Here is a 22,929-nt window from a genome sequence, read left to right as displayed (position 1 = left end):
GAAGTACTCGGCTCTCCATGAAAAGTTCCAGAAGATTTTTCTTGGGGACAATCTCCCTGCCTAGCTCCCCCGTCCAGACCAAAGGACCACAAGATTGACCTCCTCCTAGGCTCGGAACCCCCGAGCAAGTTTTCGTATCGCCTTTCCAAGGCTATGGAATCGGAGTTGGATCGCCAACTCCAAGAATTGTTGCAATCTGGCTTCATCCGCCCCAGCGTGTCGCCATTTGCAGCTCCGATCTTATTTGTCAAGAAGAAAGATGGGTCTTCTTGATTGTGTGTTGATTATCGTGCACTCAATAAGCTGACTATCAAGAGTCGATTCCCGATGCCTCGAATTGATTGTATTCTCAAGAGGCTGAATGGAGCAAAGGTGTTCTCGAAACTTGATTTAAAGAGTGGGTACCACCAGGTGAGGATTGTGGAGGGGGACATCCCCGAGACAGCCTTCCGTACGGAACGGGCCCACTATGAATTTGTGGTCATGCCATTTGGCTTGACGAATGCTCCACAACTACATTTAACCGCATGATGATGCGTGTTTTCCGGGATTTGATTGGAAAGTGTGTTCATATTTTTGGAGACATACTGGTATTTTCAGCTACGGTTGAGTAGCATGACATTGATGTGGAGAAAGTCCTTAAGTTGCTGGAAAGCAACGAGCTCTACGTCAATGAAAAGAAGTCGGAATTTTATCTGTTCCAGGTGTATTACTTGGGATACATAATTAGTGCCGAAGGCATTCGACTTGATCCGGCTAAAGTGGCCGAGATTGTCAATTGGGAAGTACCTCAGACAACCTATGACATCAGATTCTTTGTGGGTATATGCCAGGCATACTCCATCCACATAGACAAGTTTTCTGATCTCTCGGCGGATCTCACCGATTTGCTAAAGGGTGTGAAGACAAGAAGGCAAAAGATTCGAATGACTCCACGAGCGTTGGAGGCATTCAAGAACCTCAAGGTGGCTTTATCAGAAGCGCCTTGTTTAGCACTTGCCTCGTGGGACGAGCCATTTCAGGTGATCACCGATGCGAGTAACATCGCAATTGGAGGCGTGTTACAACAGAATGGTCATCCAGTAGCTTACATGTCTCGTAAGTTACTGCACGTAGAGAAAAATTACTCAGTCTACGATCGTGAACTCCTAGCAGTTATACAGGCCTTGAAACATTGGAAACATTTTTTGTATGGCCGTGACTTTGAGGTTCGCACTGACCATCAGGCATTACGCTGGATTCAGACAATGCCAAGTGCACAGTGGAGTGACCGACAACACCGCTGGAGCCAGATATTCTAGCAATTCGGTGGTATGATTGAGTACCTTCTAGGAAAGGCCAATCCAGTGGCCGATGCTTTGAGCAGGAAGGGACAAGTGACTTCGATTCAGACCACTAGACTCGATCTTGTTGGTACAGGACTAGATGACATGAAGCACACGTACGCGGATTTTGAGGAATTTGGTACACAGTGGGAATAGGCATTGGATGTCACAGGACCATGCCACTTTGTGATACGCGATGGTTGGCTTTTCTACAAAGGCTGACTGTGTGTCATCAAGTCGTTCAGGGCAGCTCTTCTCCGTGATGCACATGACGCCATTACTGGTGCTCATAGGGGCATGAATTTGACTCTGGAGGAATTGGAACGGCAATATTATTGGCTAAAGATGAGGCGAGGTGTGTTTACATATGTACAACGCTGTGATATTTGTCAAAAGGTGAAAGCTCCTCGTGGAAAGGAGATAGGGTTGTTACAGCCCTTGCCAATTTCTGAGGGTCCTTTCCAAGATATTTCAATGGACTTTGTCATGAATCTGGCTCCCAGTCCGAGTAAGCGTAATACGCAGTGCTTAACTATTGTTGATAGATTTAGCAAATTTGTTATGCTTATTCCTTGCAGGGCCAATGTGACTGCCGAGGATGTTGCCTAGTTGTTCATTCGGCATTGGTACCCGATTGGCAGAATTCCTAGGACCATAGTGTCAGACCGAGATGCCAAGTTTACCAGTCATGTTTGGAGGGCATTGTTTGATAACTTTGGTACTAAATTGAATTTTTCCAGTGCATTCCACCCACAGACGGACGGCCAGACAGAGATATACAACCAGTTGACCTTTGATGTGCTGAAGTGTTATGTCCACGATTAGCAAGGTAAGTGGGAATCTTATTTGCCTTTAGTTCAAGCTGTTTTGAATGATTCTTTTTCTTCAGCTATTGGCAGGACTCCATATGAGGCAGCATTTGGAAGACCTTTCCAGTCATTGTTGACCAGGACCTTGTCTTCAATACCTGAAGCGAACAGAGTGACGGAGTCTTACCAGGAGATTTTAGAGTCAGTTAAAGACAGGTTGGCTAAAGCGCAAGAGGCCTACACTCGACAGGCCTATAAAGACCGAAGGGATATGAAGTTTTCGGAAGGGGATTGGATTTATCTTCAGATTATGAAGCAAAGGTTGAGACAGGTGGGCAAGCGATGCCCAAAGTTGTCTTTCAAGAGCTTCGGACCTTTTCCCATTAGGAAGAAGATTAATGAGGTGTCTATGCAGTTGTTAAAGTTACCTCCGAGTTGGACTATGCATGATGTGTTTCACGTCAGTTGGTTAAAGCCATATGCAGGTCCAATCCCTTCAGAAGTAAAAAACGAGGCGGAACCAGATATTGTTGATGAAGCAGAAGTTATGGTTCGAGAACAGATCCTTTTGCACCGTTTCAAGCATGGCTTAGGCCGAAGACAAAGACAGTTCCTCACGAAGTTTTAGGACCGAGGGACCCATGAAGCAGTATGGCTTGACAAAGAGTTTTTCGAAGACTATCCGGCGTTATTGACGGATTATTTGGAGGCTATGCAGCTTCCGTCAAGTTAAGCAGAAGGGGATGTCACGTGCATCCCGCACTTGGATGGTACGTAGACATATCTGTACAGAAGGTGCAGAAGGTGCAGGACATGGGATGGTAAACTGGTCCCATGTGAGCCCCAGTCCGGGACGAGTCAGCGAGGGATCCATCCCAGTTGTCCGAGGTCAGGTGTGCATTGTCCTGCACAGGAGTCCAAGGTCAGGTGTGCACTGTCCTGCACATGAAACAGTGCTAGTCTGCGCTGTGAGTCTCCCTCTGGAATGATGACAGTGATTCTGTGTATCTGGTTGTCATGTGCATGATCAATGCCATGTACCTTCTCAGGGCTAATCCAGAAGGGGGCAGCCAGTAAAAGATCAGTAGAACTAGGATTTAGGAGCATCTGGTGCAGCAGAGGCCAGTGTGGACTTGTAGCAGGGGCATAGAAGGAAAAGGTGGAGCTATCGGCTACTTGCAAAGGTGGGCGGCTGGACCAGATCAGAGGCGGTTGGTCCAGATCAGACTCAAACGCAGGTTTTGTATGGATTATGCCCACGACTGCTGGCTGACCAACAGTCGGCCAGTTCTACAATGGTTTCAAGGCCTATAAATAGGCGCATAAGCTCATTGTAAAGGCATTCAACCCTCTAGGGGTTTGGGTTAGTAGGAGTCCCATAGGGGGACAATTTTGGGTGTTATTCACCTTTTATTCAAGGCAGCCTAGGGTTGTGTGTAAGAGTACCTTTTTGTACTATATCTATATACTGAATTTCCAGCATATCTCTCTCTCTCTCTCTCTCTCTCTCTCTACTCTCTCTCTATATCTGCGTTTTGCATCAACATGTTGCCAAGAGTGTTTAGGGCTGAAAGAAGACCCCCAGAGCTTCCGCGTGTTACATTGGTATCAGAGCATCAGGCTCAGCAAAACTAAACACTGAATAAGTCCCAGAAGATGGTGTAAAGGTCCAAGGTACAGGAAAGTACACGGATGCGAAGCCCAAGGCAAGGAGCAGAGAATCGGGAAGAGCTCCCAGGAGGTTTGTTGGTGGTGTTCCACAAAGCCAGAGGGGATGGCAGTCCTGTGAGCCAGATAGGTTCTCGGCCCTCGGGCAACGGTCCCAAGGGAGGTTTATCCTCCAAGGGTGATGTGAGAGTGCCAGACTCATTTCTTAGGAATGAAGACCAAGACGGTGTTCAGAGTTAGGGTAGGAATGGATTGTGGACTAGATGGAACAGATGCATAGATCTTCGTTTGAGATAGAGCGGTTTGGAGAACAGGCCGGGCTTTTAGAAAAAAGGGTTGCCAAGGATAAATGGATGACAGAGGGACTTCGGGAAAAGATTAGGGATGATGACAGTCATCCAAGAGCAGGTTGGAATCCCGTCATCAAGTTTAGCGGAGGAGAATGTCATGTGCATGATCAATGCCATGTACCTTCTGAGGGCTAATCCAGAAGGGGGCAGCTAGTAAACGATCAGTAGAACTAGGATTTAGGAGCATCTGGTGCAGCAGAGGCCAGTGTGGACTTGTAGCAGGGGCCTGGAAGGAAAAGGTGGAGCTGTCGGCTGCTTGCAAAGGTGGGCGGCTGGACCAGTTCAAGGCGGGTGGACCAGATTAGAGGCGGCTGGTCCAGATCAGATTCAAACGCAGGTTTTGTATGGATTATGCCCACGACTGCTGGCCGACCAGCAGTCGGCCAGTTCTACAATGGTTCCAAGGCCTATAAATAGGCGCATAAGCTCATTGTAAAGGCATTCAACCCTCTAGGGGTTTGGGTCAGTAGGAGTCCCATAGGGGGACAGTTTTGGGTGTTATTCACCTTTTATTCAAGGCAGCCTAGGGCTGTGTGTAAGAGTACCTTTTTGTACTATATCTATATACTGAATTTCCAGCATCTCTCTCTCTCTCTCTCTCTCTCTCTATATATATATATATATATATATATATATATATATATATATATATATATATCTGCGTTTTGCATCAGCATGTTGCCAAGAGTGTTTAGGGCTGAAAGAAGTTCCCCAGAGCTTCAGTGTGTTACACTGGTATGGTACCGGATGCCAGATCACTGTGTAGTTAGTTAGGGTTTGCTTTTAGAACAAGGGGCCAGCCCATAGGGCTACCCCAAGTCTTAGTGTGGGCATGGGGATGGTGTGAAACCACCCCCATGAGGGCCAAGAAGACCCTGGCTGAACCCACCAGCCATGCAGAGGCTGTAGGAAAGCCCTAAGGGCAGGCTAGGGGAAGCCTACAGGCTGTATAGCCAGTTATGGCTGTAAGGGCAAGTATGGGGGAGCGTATATAGGCTGCCCAGTCCCCAAAACAGTCTAAAGTAGTGCCCAGCCCTATCCTAAATCAGGCGTCTGATGCCCAGTCAGCCAGGAAGAGATGCGTAGCATTTATATTATTTTATTCAGCATTAATACTGAATATTCAGTCGTGGGCAAGAATAGAACTGGCCACTTGGTTTTAGTACTGGCCGACTGCTTTATTGTATCAGTATAAATAAGAGATCCACTATCCCACTGTGTTATCTTATATTTCACCAAGTGCTCAAGCAATCCAAGGGCCGAGACAGCCAAGGGCTTGCTAACGCAAAGGGGTGAAGGACTGAAGGTCAAGGGCAGGGATTTCCAAGCCAAGAAAGGTAAAGTTTCTGTATTTTCTTTTCAGATTTACATCATTCTAATAAAGCAAATACACCATCCGTGGTGGGGACCCTACAGAGGGTATTTGGGACCCAGTACTGTGTCCTCTCCATCTCCCTCTCTCTCTCTCTCTCTCTCTCTCTCTCTCCTAGTAGTAGAGCTCCATCCCCTGCACACCCAGATTCAGCTTTTTTTTTGTTGTTCAGTACTTTTTTATTTTGTTGGGATGACAGAGGATACCCCATACAGGTACTTCGATTTGTCTCATAGGCCGAGTTCGGTCTTTCGGAAGACGTTAATAAAATCTTTCTTTCTTTCTTTCTTTCTCTCTCTCTCTATTTTCTGCACATCTTCATTCAGTTTTGTGCGTTAATTCCGTCACGAAAAGAGTGCTGATTTCTGAGCATTGAAGTTACCGATTTCCCCCGAAGCTTCCGCATGTTACAGTGCTTGAGCACTTGGTGAAATATGAGATAACACAATGGGATTGTGGTTCTCCTATTTATACTTATACAATAAAGCAGTCGGCCAGTACTAAAACCAGGCGGCTAGTTCTATTCTTGCCCACGATTGAATATTTAGTATTAATGCCCTCTTTTGATAAATAAATAAATAAAAATACCCATGTATATACATACCATGAATATACCTATTTTAAAATATGACAAAATAATATTAAAAAATGTGACAAAAATCCGTCTTTTAGCATTTAAAAATGTTTTATGCATAGAATATCGTGAAAATTCCTCTTTTTGCATTCTTAAAATTATGTATAAAAATAATTACATAAAAATATGGTGAGACTTCCTCTTTTAATATAAAAATTCTTTATGCCTAAACTTAAGCACACAGTCCACCATGTCCCCGTGCCCACCTGCATACTGTCTAGAGAAAAGCACAGGGTCGTAACATACCCCCCTCTTGAAAAATGGCAAGCGTCCTTGATTGCACTCAATGGCACAGCAAGGCATCGTATGAGCAAAGACTCCCCATATGACAAAAGCAATGGCCCTCAAGTGCATCTGGGTGATGAAACAATCATCTTGCACAATAAGGCCACACCGTCACGTCAATGTGACAAACAACTCTTGCTTGTTCCTTCAGAACCTGCAGCAAAGGTCTAAAAGCAAAGTGGAAACACGTAACCTGTGTTAGCCAAAAACAAAATCATGCATCATTCTACATATGACACACATATGCATTCGCAAACATTATGCTCCTCAAGATGCTCTATCTACTCTAAAGTAACACTCTAAGGGCTGCTCCTCGCAAGCCTTACGCCCATGGACATCCCGCAGGACCCACGATTGTAGGTACAACATGAGCATATGAAAGCACTCAATGCATCCAAACAATACATCCACTAAGTACTTCCCACATATGTCTCATGGCCATCCCGCAGGAGTCACACCCAGTGGTGCATCCATGCACATAATAAGCTACCCCAAGTCTTAGTGTGGGCATGGGGATGGTGTGAAACCACCCCCATGAGGGCCAGGAAGGCCCTGGCTGAACCCACCAGCCATGGAGAGGCTGTAGGACAGCCCTAAGGGCAGGCTAGGGGAAGCCTACAGGCTGTACAGCCAATTATGGCTGTAAGGGCAAGTATGGGGCAGCCCATACAGGCTGCCCAGTCCCCAAAACAGTCGAAAACAGTGCCCAGCCCTATCCTAAATCAGGCGCCTGATGCCCAGCCAGCCAGGAAGAGATGCGCAGCATTTTGGTGGGCACGGGGACATGGTGGACTGTGTGAATGGCATCCGTTTGGAATTGAGAAGGAAACCCATGTGTGGACAGCCCCAAGTGTGAAGGGGACAAAAGGATTTTAATTTATAAGGTTTTATAACCTTTGATGATTTAAAAAATAATAATATTTTTGGAGGATGTGCTTTTTGCTATTGCTTCTAGTTTTTGCTTTATGGAGAAAAGCAGGTTGTTTTTGAGGCGCCTCCTTATTTTTAAAAGGGGAAGGGTTGTAGAGTCGAGGGGCGCACTTCTCCTTGGACGGCTGGTCGCTAGAGAGCACAGGCGACACCCACAACTACAGGGCAGGGTGTTCTCTTGGTGAAAAGCAAGGCGGGCACAAGAAAGCGAGCTTCTTCGAGTCCATGACAGGGGCGGCTTTCTGCAGCGTGGAGCAGGCCGCATCGTTGGGGCATCTCCCAGGCCAGACCGGACAGGCTTGGGTCCTTGGACCAGCAGGATGGGAGCGGGCTTCTGGAAAAGCTCTCCGGGCACCCTTCGCCCCCTTCGCATGTGCCTTATTTTGTCTCTTGCTAGCGTCACATCGGGCCTCGTGGGCTTGAGAGGCTGCCCGGCACTCTCTGGATCTGTGCTCTCGGGACTGTGATTGAGGAGGCGAGATGTGGCTAAGAGGCAGGCTGCAGAGTTCTTTCATGGGCAGGCGCACAAAGGGCTTTAGCGCGAGTCTGTATGGTGACACAAACCTGTTCGTCTGGAGTGCTAGTGTTTTGTGTGCGAGTGTTTGTTTCACCGCCCATCAAGTTTCTGAAGGCCGGTTTCAGCTGGGGATTGTGAAGAAGCTCTGTGGAAGCTTGTGAATACAGTTTTTGTTTCGGAAGAAGACGCGGGAATAGAGTGAGGAAGCTTGGGTCTGTCCGGAGCAGAGGGTGCAAAGGAAACATAGGATCTTGTAGGAGGTTGAGATGTCCTAGGATCTCTGGGAATGCAGCTTTTGTGGAAATGAAGACATAGGCTTGAAGAGCTATTGCTGGGATATTCTTGTGGAGGATCCGTCTGTTTCTTGGTGGTTTTTCTTTTTTGTTTGAACCCCATGTCTCAAGGTTGTTGAGACTGGCTCGATTTCAACTATATGCAAAAGGCTTCCTATGAGTTTGGATTGATGAGTTTTTATGCTCTAGTATGTGTTGTTTTGTTTGAGATTGTTGAGAGAAAAACACGTGTGAGTGAAGATTTGAAGTCTGTTGTGTCAGGTTTGAATAGCATCAGCTGAAAATCTGTAAGTGTTAGATAGGGTCAGCTGAGTATCAGAAGCAGTCAGCTGAGGATGTAGAAGGGTAGATATGATCTTTTTGGGTTGAAGGGAAGTGGTTTAGGGTTAGGTTTGATTGTCAGAGGTCAGTCAAATAGGGTCAGCTGAGTATCAGAAGCAGTCAGTTGAGGATGTAGAAGGGTAGATATGATCTTTTTGGGTTGAAGGGAAGTGGTTTAGGGTTAGGTTTGACTGTCAGAGGTCAGTCAGCAGCAGCAATCAGTTTTGCAGAGTAGAAGGGGAAGCTCTACTAGCAGCTGACAGTTAGTTGCTATCAGTTTTGAGTTTGTGGAGTTGAATCTTGGTGGGATCTGAGGTATTTGAGAGGGTGGAAGTATCAGAGGACACTGGGGTGGTGAGATCTGATGCAGAATTGAGTTAGCTGAGGTAGATAGGTCAGATTTCAATTAGCAAGAAGTCAACAGGGGGGTGTTGACAGGTTCTATGAGGTTCTGGGGCAAGGATTTTGAAGGTAGCTGAGGCTGGAGGATTTTTTAAGGAGCCTGGAGGACAAATATCTAACTGGGGTCAGCAATAGGTATCTGATTTAGGTTACAGTCAACAATTAATCAGTTGAGTGTCAGCCGAGAGCTGTTTTGGTCAGTTGGGTGTCAGAGGAGGTCAATTGAGGAGTTAGGAATGAAGATCAGAGTTGTGGGATGTCAGGTCTGGCCTCGGAGGATAGCTAGAGGAGTTAGCTGAATCAGTTTGAGGGGTTTTGAGGTGTCGGACTGTGTTAGCTGAAGGACAGAGGATATCAGCTAAGTAGATTGAGACTCTAGATTTGTGTTTTGTTGGTGTTGTGGTGCTAGTTGATAGTGTTCCCCCCTACGGTGGTGTGTTCCGACGAGCTATAGACGCAAACTTCCTCGACACATCAACGTCATCATCTGTCCGTACAACTACGGACCCATATAGCCGTATGAAATTGTACAGACATGTACGGAGCTGAAAATTTCAGAAACCCTAAAACTGCTCCAAAAAATTTTAGAAACTCTAAAATTGCTCCAAAAACTACTTTTTGGAGGTTTTTATCGCCCGAAAACCATTAAAATAGGTTTTATATTAGTTTTCTTGCCAGAAAGAGCTTTTCCATGGTTTTCTTCATCGACAAGGCTGTAGGAGTTGTGGAGATTACTCATGGGATGAGCGAGTGATTCTTGGACTTGGATTTGGACTTGGACTTGGACTTGGACTTGGACTTGGATTTGGACTTGGACTTGGACTTGGACTTGGACTTGGACTTGGACTTGAATCTGGACTTGGAACTTGGACTTGGGATTTGGATTTGGATTCATTGGATTTGGATTTGGATATTGGATCTGGTACTACCCTGGTGAGAGATATATGTGGGTCATCCCTGTGGTGTGCTCGACATCAAAGATTTCGTGCCTCGACATCTACATCGACTTGGATATCCTACATCGGCATATTTGTTTGTTTTGTATTCATTGATTGAATTGATCCTGGCTAGCGTGCGTGTGGCTTGTTCTTGAATAAATTCCTGAAAGGAGGTGGGCCTGTTCCATGCCCAGTGTGGTGTACTGTGCAAGATCTCTATTCCCTTCTTTTTCTCTCCCCCCCTCTCTCTCTCTCTATCATTATCTTTTGGATACGTGGTTGAGTCTATCACGGCACACCCCGCTGGGCTTACAATGATATCAGAGTAGGATTTCTGTTGAAGAAACTTTCTTGGGGTGACAGAGCCATGTCGAGAGCAGAGGGAGACCAAGGGCCTAATGAAGCGAACAACTATGAGGCCAATACAGGACTTCAAGATGGGAACTCGGGTCGTCGATCCGTTACCGATGAGACCAGGCCAAAAGAGTCACCATTGCAGAAGGATGTAGTGCTACCCAGTTTATTTCTCGTGGAGGAAACATGGAGGCTATTCCTAGGCTTGCTTTTTCAATTGCAGCTTCCTCGGGGCAAGTAAGGAAAAAAGGAAAAAGAAGGCAAAGAAGCCAGAGAGATCGAAAGATCATCAGATTGACATCATGCTAGGAGGTTCGATGAGTGGTTTGCAGTGGTGCTTAGCCCATTGCATGTTTCGACAAAGAAAGCCGTGGAATCTTTGTGGTCCAAAGCTGAAACAGAACCCTTTTGAAGCATTGAGACTTTATGCTAGCAAAGGACCAGGTGTTGGTTATTCTAGACCTTTTTGTGGTTGAACATGACGAGATTGCATTGGAGCAGTCTTGAACCAAGGAGGCCATGTTGTGGTCTATGAATGTCAAAAACAACAAGGAAGCAGATGCATTATCTTGGAGACCCTTGAGCCATGCGGTTTCTATGGGTTACCATATGGATTTCACTTTGATGAAGGATTCTTATGCTACCAAATAGGATTTCAAGATGTTTTGGAATAGATTGCAGAATAGACATTTGGTGACTTCTTATGTCATCAACAAGGGTTTTTTTATGATGCAAACCCAAGCCAAAGTAATGGAAAAGTGCCATGCTCCTCCCTACATGGGGCATAGAGACACCTTGACTACACTTCAAGCTTTGGAGAGCTACTTCTATTGGCCTACTATTAGGAAGGACATTGAACTTTATGATTCGAGAATATTTGGTTTGTCAGAAGGTCAACTTTGATCGACAAAAGCTAGCAGGATCATTGCACCCATTGAATGTTCTATGGGAGAGTATTGCTATGGATTTTATCTTTGGATTGCCAAAGTCAGGGAATGATGGTATGTGGACCTCTTCAAGAAGCCAAGAAGATCAACCGTGTTGACCTTTCAGATCACTGGAGGATATATAATGCCTTCCATGATAGTTTATTGAACCATGTACATGGCTACCCCTAGAGGAGCCTATATTGGAAGATCCACTAGGGGTGGAAGAGCCAGAAAAAATTCTTTCTCATTCTTTGAGAAAAAGAGGAAAGACAGTGGTCAAAAAGTTTTTCTTGGAATTTTTAGAATTATTCGTTATTGGATGCGAAATGGATGCCAGAGGAGTACTTCTCGGACTATCCAGATATACTTCGAACTTATGAGGAAGCGGTTGGTCCGGATATATTTGAAATACAGGCATATAGACATCTTGTGATCAAGATAGATTCAAGAGGTAAGGATTGTGCCTCTAGCCCTCTTCATTGTATATATATATTGGACTAGAATTGACCATTATTTTGCTTATATAATGATTACTTGGACATGCTCTAGTTTGGGTGGGAACGATGCCCGATAGCCCAAGGAAAAAGATTTATATATAGGAGGCAACGATGCCACTGACCCATTGACGACAACGATGCCAGAATGAGATTTGTATATGAGAGGCAACGATGCCATATGACCCATTGACGGCAATGATGCCAGATATCTTGGACTTTGTAATCGGGCAGTCATTGCAACCAGATGGCCCAGATGACTGTATTGAACTTCGCAATCGAGCGGTTATTGCGACAAGATGGCCCAGATGATTGTATTGGATTTCGCAGTCAAGCGGTCATTGCAGCCAGATGGCCCAGATGACTGTATTGGATTTCGCAGTTGGGCAGTCATTGCTACCAGATGGCCGAGATGACTGTATTGGACTTCGTTGTCAAGTGGTCATTGGCGACCGGATGGCATAGATGACTGCATTGGATTTTGCAATCGAGCGGTCATTGCGTCCAGATGGCCCATATGACTGTATTGGATTTCATAGCTGGGCGGTCAATGCGACTAGATGACCCAGATGACTATTGATGAATTCTCGGGTGGTCCTATTGACCAGATGGCCTTGAGCGATAGTCTGAGCGGTGTCCCTTGCGAGCCAAATAGCTCAGCATGGTTTCTGATGAAACTAGACAAGACAATCCATGAACAAGAGGCTCATTACTTGTGCACTGCATGTATATTTGAATTTCTTTGACTTTGTGTGTTGTTGTTGATGTGTGAACAATGCTTGGATTTATGGCATGTGATAGTCCATTGGGCTCTAGACTACCTGGCCAGTACCTGGATTACCCAGTAGACGCGAATGATACATACTTGTTTGTTGACTAGCTTCTGTCTAGTTTTTGTAGAAGGTAAGTATGCATTTATTACATCTAGCACATGTGACATACCATGAAGAAGTACCTTCAAGAATAAAGCTATTGGTCAAAGAAAAGGCAAGAGATGTTGCCAGATGAGCACAAATATGGGGAAAGACCAGATGCACAAGCTCACCCGATGGGGCTAGTATCTTGAAACATATGGAGATACATGATGTACTTGGAACACATGGATATACATGGAACATATGGATGTGCTTGGAACACTCGTAGTCCACAGTCATAGTTGTTATGAGGCGCGCCTCTAACAGTTCGAGGCGTTCGATGCGTACGACTGCCTGATTGAGGCGTCCACATTTTTTTTTTGCTGGTTTGAGTCTTTAGACGGGGGCTTTAAAGGCCCAAGGCAGCCCCTCTCACACACACTCTCTCTCCCTCTTTCATACATTCTCTCCCTCCCTCCCTTAAGCCTTTCTCAAGACCCAAAGTTCAAAGTTCAAACTTCAAACACACTAGGATGATGATGCTTTTTATACCCACTTTTGGAGCTATCTCTATACTCTACCGGTTCATTTCATTTTACTTTGTACCCTCCAATCTTGATGATGTATCCAGATGATGAGGAATCTATGCAGTTACACCAGGAGAGGGAGAGGAGTGGGTTAGGCTGGCTGGATTGCCGTCCACCTCATCCGCACCATTGCCATCATTATCCTTGCCAACATGGTACTCGGAGGTAGTCGACTGGTTTGATGCGCACGGCCTCCAGATGGACCGTTTCCCTGTTCGATGTAGTCTAGATTCTCCATTCTTGGACCGCTCACGGCAGGAAATCAATTGGATCATCTGGTTGGATCTACTGCAGCTTTACATACATTAGACATAAGTGTCTCCTTCCTCAGAGCTTGGCACGAAACCCAGTTTTCAGGGATCATTGTGATCCCGAGATACATACAAATGCCATGTGCATCATGATTGGCCAGCTGGCCACAAGGTTGAGCCGATGTGTGTAGCTGTAAATGTAGTAGCTATCAACTAAAGTTGTGTAAGTCTAGAGGAACAGTTTGATGGCTGTATAAAAGGGTGGTAAAACTAGAGACCTCTACTGGCCCATTCCACTTGTACATGATCGTCTTCTGATGGATTCTTGTGTATGCGGCGAGTTAGGTCTCTGGTTAGTCTTTGGTTGATAGATTGGGGCCACAGTTCCACTTGTACATATTGTCCTCTGATGGATTATCATGTATGCAGCGAGTCAGGTCTATGGTTAGTCTTTGGTTGACAGATTGGGGCCTCAGTTCCACTTGTACATGATTGTCCTCCAATGGATTCTCGTGTATGCAGCGAGTCAGGTCTATGGTTAGTCTTTGGTTGACAGATTGGGGCCTTTCTCAACTCACCTCTCCTTACAGGATTGTTACACACAGGTAACATAAAAAAACAGCTAGAAATGACAAATTCAAATAGCCATATGCTTCAATCCTATACCTTTAGTGGTAGACTCTTCTTAGCAATCAATTGGATGGCAACTTTAGCTTCAACCTGTAATATTTCTGAAGTTTTATTTTGGGTCTTACTTTAGTCCAGTTGTTAACATTCTTTTTGGTGGTCCAAAATTCCTTGGGGGTGTGAAATAAAACTTTTTCAAACCATGAGTCAGGATTTTCTCTGATTGCTGAAATACTTCGATTGGATTTGAAGAGTAGCTTATGCCTACTGTTTATGCATGTCAAAAATCATAGAATGCTGTGCAAACCAGGATAAGAAAACTAATTTGTGGTTTTTTAATTACAATTTAGTACTTATAATAAAGGATACTACTCTAACCATTGTTGTTTTTTAAAATGCAGGTATGTAGACACCTTCAACAAAGGAGGAGCATTACCAGCAAAGTCTACAGAGTCACCTATTGTCCCTACTGCAGGATGGGGAATGATTCCTCCTTCAACTCAATTTTTCATGCCTGCAACTGTAGCAACACCAACAAGTGATCTCACCCAAGCTTTTGACAATGGTCAGTATAACAATGCTGACGCACGGTTATTGTTGAGTGCAAGCAGCACTACTAAGAATGGTCAAGTACTCGCTGAAGAGGTGGCTTTGTTGCCAAAAAACCTGTCTTCAAGCTTCAATGCAGTTCCTTCCATGCATAAACATTCCAGCACTAGCAACGTAACTGCATATGGAAACACCAATACAGCGCTAACAGAAGGCATGGTTGGATTCATGTCTGAAAATGGCTACTCTACGTCTGAAAACATGGCAAGAGATGTCTCATGGAGTGGTGATTCACCAAGTGCTTACGCAACTAAATCTGTGACAAACCTTAATGGCAGACTTGCAACACAAAGACCAGTTTTGCCAAATGGTAGCAAAGTTGAACCTGAAAACATTTTAGCAGGTATGAAGGCAGATGCATACATGCACCCAACTGCACATGTTTTCAATACTTCTCTACCATCTCCACCAGCCATCGAACCGCCTATGTCTTATATAGGTGTTGAGAGTAGCCTATCTGGAACAAAGGAAGGGCATATGCAATCTGGAATGCCTAGCAGTGTGCAAGAAGGCACTTATGCGGATTTGCAGGAGGTTGAACTTTAGCAAGGTTCACTCATTAAGAAGACTCACAGGTTTTACCAAGTTGTATTTGTTGTGAATGTTCTCAATTTTGTGCTTCAAAAGAGCTGGAGGAAAAGCAGATCCAGGCAGCACTTAGAATCCTAGATGTAAGAATGTCTAATTGGCTACTTTACGTACTTGGTCTGGCCTTCAAAATTCAAATTGGAGGATTGTAAATATATACTGCAAAGACATGCAGACTGTGGTTTTGAGGACAGAACAGACTGATTCTTTGGACGTGGAAGCATCTCTTATGGTTATGCATAGGCCACTTCTACAAAGTTTGAACACATTTCCTTGTAAGTTGTTATCTCAATACACCAACCACATTTCCCTGTCAGGGAACAGGTTCAAGGTTTACATACAAGAGCAGCAACAGGTATTTTTCCATGTTTTACTTTTTAATTGGTTGTTCTCATTTTTTTCACTCTTTTTTGAGGGGTGTTTAATAATGTTGTGATGACTTACAAACAGGAGAAAAAAATTGAATTTGTTATAATTTGTTACAAAGTTCGTTTTAACAGGCATGCAACTGTGACCTTTGTGGGAAGGATACATGTCAGGCGTAGGGTTAGTTGCCTACACACAAGCTACGGTGGCTTGTAGTGAAACATGGCTATGGCTTTGGAGCAAAGAGAGAGAGAGAAAGACAATGCACAAATAAAGAGAGAGATTTGCATGACTCAAATGATGTGACTTGTGTTGTAATTCTTCACTCAAGTACAATGCTTTTATAGGTGTAGAGCCTCTCCTGCATGACATCATTGCTTAAGTTAGTATAGATACATCTAGATATTTGGCTGCACCACTCTAAGAGTGGGTTCACAGACACATACATATGTTGCTCTTTTATAGGCTGTTCACACACACTTATTCTTTTGTACTTGGATAAGGCTTGTTCTCCAATGCACCTCAAGCGTTATCCTAGTACACACTTCATTACCTTGGGTAGCCTAACATCCTTGCAAAAAGGCAAGCAAGGATGTAAGTCCACGTGGCATGCAATAAAATAAAAAGAAACGCAAAAATAGAAGTCCATGTGCCAATGCAATAAAATAAACACCTTTAGAATAGCGCGAGTGCAAGAAAATATAACTACTTGGCCCTCCTAGCTCTATTTCACATGATGAAACCCATGCCCGGACAGTCAAACAGGGTTAATTGCGAGCCAAGGGCACCATTGGAAAGAGGAGACTGAGCCGGACCAAAAAGCTAAAAGGCGCTTTCTCAAAAAGTAGCTCTAGGGCCAAAAAGCAAGGCCCTAAAGTTAGAAAAGCAAAGTTTATGAACTTTGACTAAAGTGAGTAATATTTTATTATAAAGTGGAAAGCAAAGGGAAAAAGACATAAGCAAAAGCAAAAGCTTGGTTAAGCTTTTGGAAAAAAGCAGAGCCCTCTTCAAGTATAAAAAGGCTTGAACCTCTCTTGTAACATCATGAAGGAGATTGTGGAGTGTATGTGTGGGCATCATTATGATTATGGAGGGCTTCTTCTTCGCCATCAACACCTTCTCCAACTTGCTTTTCAGATGTACGGTTAGCCCTAGACTTGTATACGCATATGCATGGGCAATATGGACGCGTGTACGGAGCTATATAGACAATATGGACATAAATTTCAAAAACCCTAAAAACTGCTTTTTGGAGGTTTTTATCGCCCAAAAACCATTAAAACAGGTGTTATATCAGTTTTCTTGCCAGAAAGAGCTTTTCCATGGTTTTCTTCATCGACAAGGTTGTAGGAGTTGTGGAGATTACTCATGGGAACTTGGACTACTTGAACTTAGACTTGGATATGAACTTGGACATAGAGCTTGGACATGGAACATAGAACTTGGACATGAACATGGAGAACTTGGACATGGGCATGGAACATGGACATGAACATGGAATTTGGACTAGGATCTGGACTTGGACTTGGATTTGGAATTGGATTCATTGGATTTGGATTTGGATATTAGATTTGGTACTAGCCCGGTGAGAGATACTTGTGGGTCATCCCCGTGGTGTGCTCGGCATCAGAGATCTCGTGCCTCGACATTGACATCGACATCGACATCGACATCGACTTGGATATCCTACGTCGGCATATCTATTTGTTTTGTACTCATTAATTGTATTGATCCTGGCCAACGTGCCCATGGATTGTTCCTGAATAAATTCCTGAAAGGGGGCGGGGCTTGTTCCCTGCTCAATGTGGTGTATTGTGCAAGATCCTTATTCCCTTCTCTCTCTCTGCCCTCTCTCTCTATATCTTTATCTCTTGGACATGTGGTTGAGTCTGTCACGGTATGCCCCGCTAGGCTTACAGAAAATCTCTCTTGCTCATGCACGAGGAATTTTGAGTGACTGTGAGGAAGCAAAGTGGTTTCGAAGTGACTGTGAGAAAGCAAAGTGGCTATGGCGACAAAGTCTTTTGTTGACAAAGTCTCTTTCTGAGGTCGAGCACGACTCAGAGCCCCTTGAACTATCAAAACAACTCCTCTCAGTAGGCCGTACACATCCTCCTCCTCTTCTCCCATCGCATTGTAATTATCAAAATATATTATTCAGTACTTCAGTGCAGAGTCTGCTTGTACTTGAGGCCGTGTGGGAGGTGGCCCTAGAAGGTGGCGTAGCCGTGGGTGGCGTTGTAAAGGTGGAGGGCCCGTAGTAGGGAGGCCTCGAAGCGGAGGGAGACCAAGGGCCTCATGAAAGGAATAACTAAGAGGTCGATCCAAGACTTCAGGATGGGAATCGTGGTCATCAGAAGAGTACCATGACTTTCAGCAGTACAGACGATTTCTGAAAGACGAAGAAGTCCTAGCTTGGAGAGCTAGGAAGAAAAAGGGCCAAAGAAGGGCTCAAATGTTTGAAGATTTCATCAAGGATCGAGCCACCGAAGCCGAAGGAGTTGAAGCTGCTAAAGCCTATCTTCGGGCCAAAGGAGTCACCATTGCAGGAGGATCTAGAGCTACCTGCTCTATTTATCATGGAGAAGACAAGGAAGCTACTCCTAGGCCTACTCTTTCAGATGCAGTTTCCTCAGGACAGGTAAGGGAAAGGAAGGCAAAGAAGCGAGAGAAATCGGAAGATCATCAGATTGACATCATGCCAGGAAGTTTGACAAATGGTTTGCAGTGATGCTTAGCCCATTATTTCGACAAATAAAGCCATGGGATCTTTGTGGACCAAAGCTGAAACAGAATCCTTTTGAAGCATTGAGACTTCATGCTAGCAAAGGACCAGTGTTGGATATTCTAGACCTTTTTTGTGGTTGAACATGATGAGCTTGCATTGGAGTAGTCTTGAACCAAAAAGGCCATGCTGTGGCCTATGAACGTCAAAGACAACAAGGTAGCATATGCATTATCTCGGAGAGCCCTGAGCCATGAGGTTTCTATGGGTTACCTTGTGGATTTCATTTTGATGAAGGATCTTTATGCTACCAAAGAGGATTTCAAAGATGTTTGGAACAGATTGTAGAATACAGATTTGGTGACTTTTTATGTCATTAAGAAGGTTTTTCTTATGATGCAAACCCAGGTCATGTGTAACATAAGGATTTGAGGCCAAAGTAAAGGAAGAGTGCCATGCTCCTCCCTACATGGGGCATAGAGACACCTTGACTACACTTCAAGCTTTGGAGAGCTATTTCTATTGGCCTACTATGAGGAAGGGCATTGAACTTTATGATTCGAGAATGTTTGGTTTGTTAGAAGGTCAAGTTTGATCGACAAACACCAGCAGGATTATTGCACCCATTGAATGATCTATGGGAGAATATTGCTATGGATTTTATCTTTGGATTGCCAAAATCGGGGAATGATGGTATATGGACCTTTCAAGATACCAAGAAGATAAACCATGTTATCCCCCGAGGAACTTGTTTTGAAGAATCCACTAGGGGTGGAAGAGCTAGAACAGATTGTGTTTCATTATGTGAGAAAAAGCGGAAAGACAGTGGTCAGAAAGTTCCCCTAACACATGTGACAGGCCATGAAGATGTACCATCAAGAACAAGGACATCGTTCAAAGAAAAAGCATTGCGATGTTGCTAGATGAGTAGATGACACCACAGATATGGGGAAAGACCAGATGCACAAGCTCACCAGATGGGGCTAGTACCTTGAAACATATGAATGTACTTGATGTACTTTAAAACATATGGATATACTTGATGCACCACGAATATATGGATATACTAGGGACGTATGGATGTACTTGGAAGATATGGATATGCTTGGAACACTTGGCGGTCCGCAGTTGAGGACAACTGCGATGTAAGAGGGAGGGAATGTAACTATTTGGCCCTCCTAGCTCTATTTCACATGATGAAACCCATGCCCGGACACTAGATAGGTGTAACAAGACATGGGGACAGGGTCCATAAGGTTTGATTAAGAAAAAGCACCATTCTTGATAAAAAAGCAGAAAAAAGCAAAAAGTCAAACAAGTTTGACCGCGAGCCAAGGGCACCATTGGAAAGAGGAGATTGAGTTGGACCAAAAAGCTAAAAGGCGCTTTCTCAAAAAGCAGCTCTAGGGCCAAAAAGCAAGGCCCTGAAGTTAGAAAAGCAAAGTTTAAGAACTTTGATAAAAGTGAGTAATATTTTATTATAAAGTGGAAAGCAAAGGGAAAAAGACAAAAGCAAAAGCTTGGTTAAGCTTTTGGCAAAAAGCAAAGCCCTCTTCAAGTATAAAAAGGCTTGAACCTCTCTTGTAGCATCATGAAGGAGATCGTGGAGTGTATGTGTGGGCATCATTGTGATCATGGAGAGCTTCTTCTTCGCCATCAACACCTTCTCCAACTTGCTTTTTAGATGTATGGTTAGCCCTAGACTTGTAGGCAATATGGACGCGTGTACGGAGCTATGCGGACATGTACAGACATAAATTTCAAAAACCCTATAAATTTTAAAAACCCTAAAACTCCTCCAAAAACCCTATATACTGCTTTTTGGAAGTTTTTATTGTCCAAAACCATTATAATAAGTTTCATATCAGTTTTCTTACCAGAAAGAGCTTTTCCATGGTTTTCTTCATCGACAAGGTTGTAGGAGTTGTGGAGATTACTCATGGGAACTTGGACTACTTGAACATAGACTTGGATATGAACTTGGACATAGAGCTTGGACATGGAACATAGAACTTGGACATGAACATGGAGAACTTGGACATGGGCATGGAACTTGGACATGAACATGGAACTTGGACATGAACATGGAATTTGGACTAGGATCTGGACTTGGAATTGGATCTGGACTTGGACTTGGATTTGGAATTGGATTCATTGGATTTGGATTTGGATATTAGATTTGGTACTAACCCGGTGAGAGATACTTGTGGGTCATCCTCGTGGCATGCTCAGCATCAGAGATCTCGTGCCTTGACATCGACATCGACTTGAATATCCTACGTCAGCATGTCTGTTTGTTTTGTATTCATTGATTGTATTGATCCTAGCCAACGTGCCTGTGGATTGTTCCTGAATAAATTCTTCAAAGGTGGCGGGGTTTGTTCCCAGCTCAATGTGGTATACTGTGCAAGATCCCTATTCCCTTCTCTCTCTCCCCGTTCTCTCTATATCTTTATCTCTTGGACATGTGGTTGAGTCTGTCACGGCACGCCCCGTTGGGCTTACAGAAAAGCTCTCGCGCTCATGCACGAGGAATTTTGAGTGACTGTGAGAAAGCAAAGTGGTTTCGAGTGACTGTGAGAAAGCAAAGTGACAGGCTCTTTTTGACAAAGTCTCTTTCTAAGGTGGAGCACGACACAGAGCCCCTTGAATGATCAAAACAACTCCTCCCAGTAGGCCGTACACATCCTCTTGCTCTTCTCCCATCGCAGTGTAATTATCAAAATATATTATTCAGTACTTCAGTGCAAAGTTTGCTTGTACGTGGGAGGCTGCCTTGGAAGGTGGCGTAGCCGTGGGTGGCATTGTAAAGGTGAAGGGCTTGCAGCAGGGAGGCCTCGAAGCACCCTAGCCCTTGGAAGTTGTGGTAGACGTAGGCTGGGCGGTTGCTCAGGGCACGAAACATGTCCTTGGAGGTCGGGGTGATGGTGTCTCGGCCCACGGTCTGCAAGAAGCGGGCAATTCTCGGGTCGTTTTCCTGGTAGCCACGCACGCATGTGTGTGGAGAGGGGTGCGGGGAAGGGAATTAGGGGGGCTCTTTGTCGTGCAGCAACTTATGCTTGACCAATATCGTATGTAGGATGCAGATGCGGGGGGTTGACATCGTGGTCCGATCCTATTTCCCCTCTCTACGGCTTGGCTCAAGGTATACGCAGTGCTCCCCCATGTTGTGTGTACTCTTGATTGCGATTTGTATAGCCTTGCCTTTAAAGTACAGGCGGGATCAGGTACTTTTCTTGCTTGAACGATCAAAGTAACTCCTCCATGCAGAATCTTCTCAACCGTGTTGGATCAGGTGCTCTCTCTCTCTCTCTCTCTCTCTGTGCTTGCTACAATGCATCCTTCTAGTTGTGTCACTCTCTCTCTCCCCCCCCCCTCTCTCTCTCTCTCTCTCATGATATCTTATATCCCTCTTATGGCACTGGATGGAGTTAGACATAGATCTGCATAGCATGCTTGTACTACCCCTTCAGCATATAGAGATGCATCTTGCCTTAGCACTCCATCCACATCCCCAACCCCCCTTATATTGTTTGTATATGGGCTCCACCAATCCATGATGATTCACAGTTGTATCCAAACACAGGCACACTTTTTCTTTTCTTTCTTTTCTTCCGATGACCGGAAGAACACAATTGTATGAATTTTTTGTGTCTCATAGGCCGACTTTGGCCTCTCGTACACGTTAATATATCTTTCTCTCTCTCTCTCTCTCTCTCTCTCTCTCTCTCTCAATGCAGAGCTATATCAATACACTTCCTTGCTTTTGGCCTAATTTCTCTTCCTTCCTTGTTTGCCCTTGTACATCTAGTATCACTTGTTTATGAGGTTTGCTCATGTACCCCAGGGGGCGAGTGAGCGAGCCGAGGCCTGCATGCGTGTTGGCATGGTGCTTGCGGAGAGGGCCATACCTGGATCCAAAAGTAGGTGGTTTCGTGCTGAGGAAGCCAACCTGGGCCTCCCTAGGAGCAAGAATCACCTCTTGCGCTCTATCTAGGACGATGGTGCCAAAGTCTCTAAGCTGCTGATGGCAACCGAGAGAAGAAAGAGAGAGAGAGAGAGAGAGTTCCGTATGTATATCTGTGGTTTGTTACGTATAGCCGGCGAAACGCCCAATGGTGCTAAGTGGAGGGGCGCTTTAAAAATGGCTATGACAACAACTAGAAGCTTCTCCTTGTCCATGACATCAAACTAGACTGACATCTGTCGATGAGCTTGAAGCTTGTTCTTATGTTCGATAGGGATTCAAAAGTATCTCGCAAATTAGAAAATTACAAATTCATTACCACATTTGAAAATGAGTTTTGTATCATGAATCAATATGTAGGACTAATGGCCACCTTCAACACTGAAGGTGTTTTGGTCCACTTTCGATATCGAAAGTGCTATTTGGGAAACGAGGGAAGGGCACATTCTCCTATGTTTATAAAATTTTGGGGACAACTGTGCTAACTCCCTGCCATACTTTATGTATAGTTTTAAAAAAAAAAACTTCACTCACACAAACAAGCATGAAAATCCTTTGACTTGATGAATGACGTGTAACTCAGATTCAAATGTGGTAATGAATTTGGAATTATCAATCTTGCGATGTACCTTGAGATCTTTGTCGATGTCCATTGATTCCTCACGTCGAATATAATCATAGCCTTGATGTTCATGTTTGTTCGAGCTCTATAAGTTGTTCATATAAACTTGACA

The 22,929-nt window shown here is 44.5% G+C and overlaps 1 protein-coding gene across 1 annotated transcript in view; it reads left to right on the top strand.

Moving 5' to 3' along the window:
* Nucleotides 1-22,929, top strand: part of LOC147642011 (protein transport protein SEC16B homolog) — a 76,145-nt gene that overhangs the window by 18,477 nt on the left and 34,739 nt on the right. The window contains exon 13 of the mRNA XM_086802140.1: nucleotides 14,342-15,492. Coding sequence (XP_086658266.1) covers nucleotides 14,342-15,095 — 754 coding nt within the window. The 3' untranslated portion in view covers nucleotides 15,096-15,492. The remainder of the gene's footprint in view (nucleotides 1-14,341; nucleotides 15,493-22,929) is intronic.

Source organism: Cibotium barometz, chromosome 1, assembly GCF_041138505.1.
Source record: "Cibotium barometz isolate CiBa-2024 chromosome 1, ASM4113850v1, whole genome shotgun sequence".
Classification (NCBI taxonomy): domain Eukaryota; kingdom Viridiplantae; phylum Streptophyta; class Polypodiopsida; order Cyatheales; family Cibotiaceae; genus Cibotium; species Cibotium barometz.
This window is presented reverse-complemented; position numbering and strand designations above follow the sequence as displayed.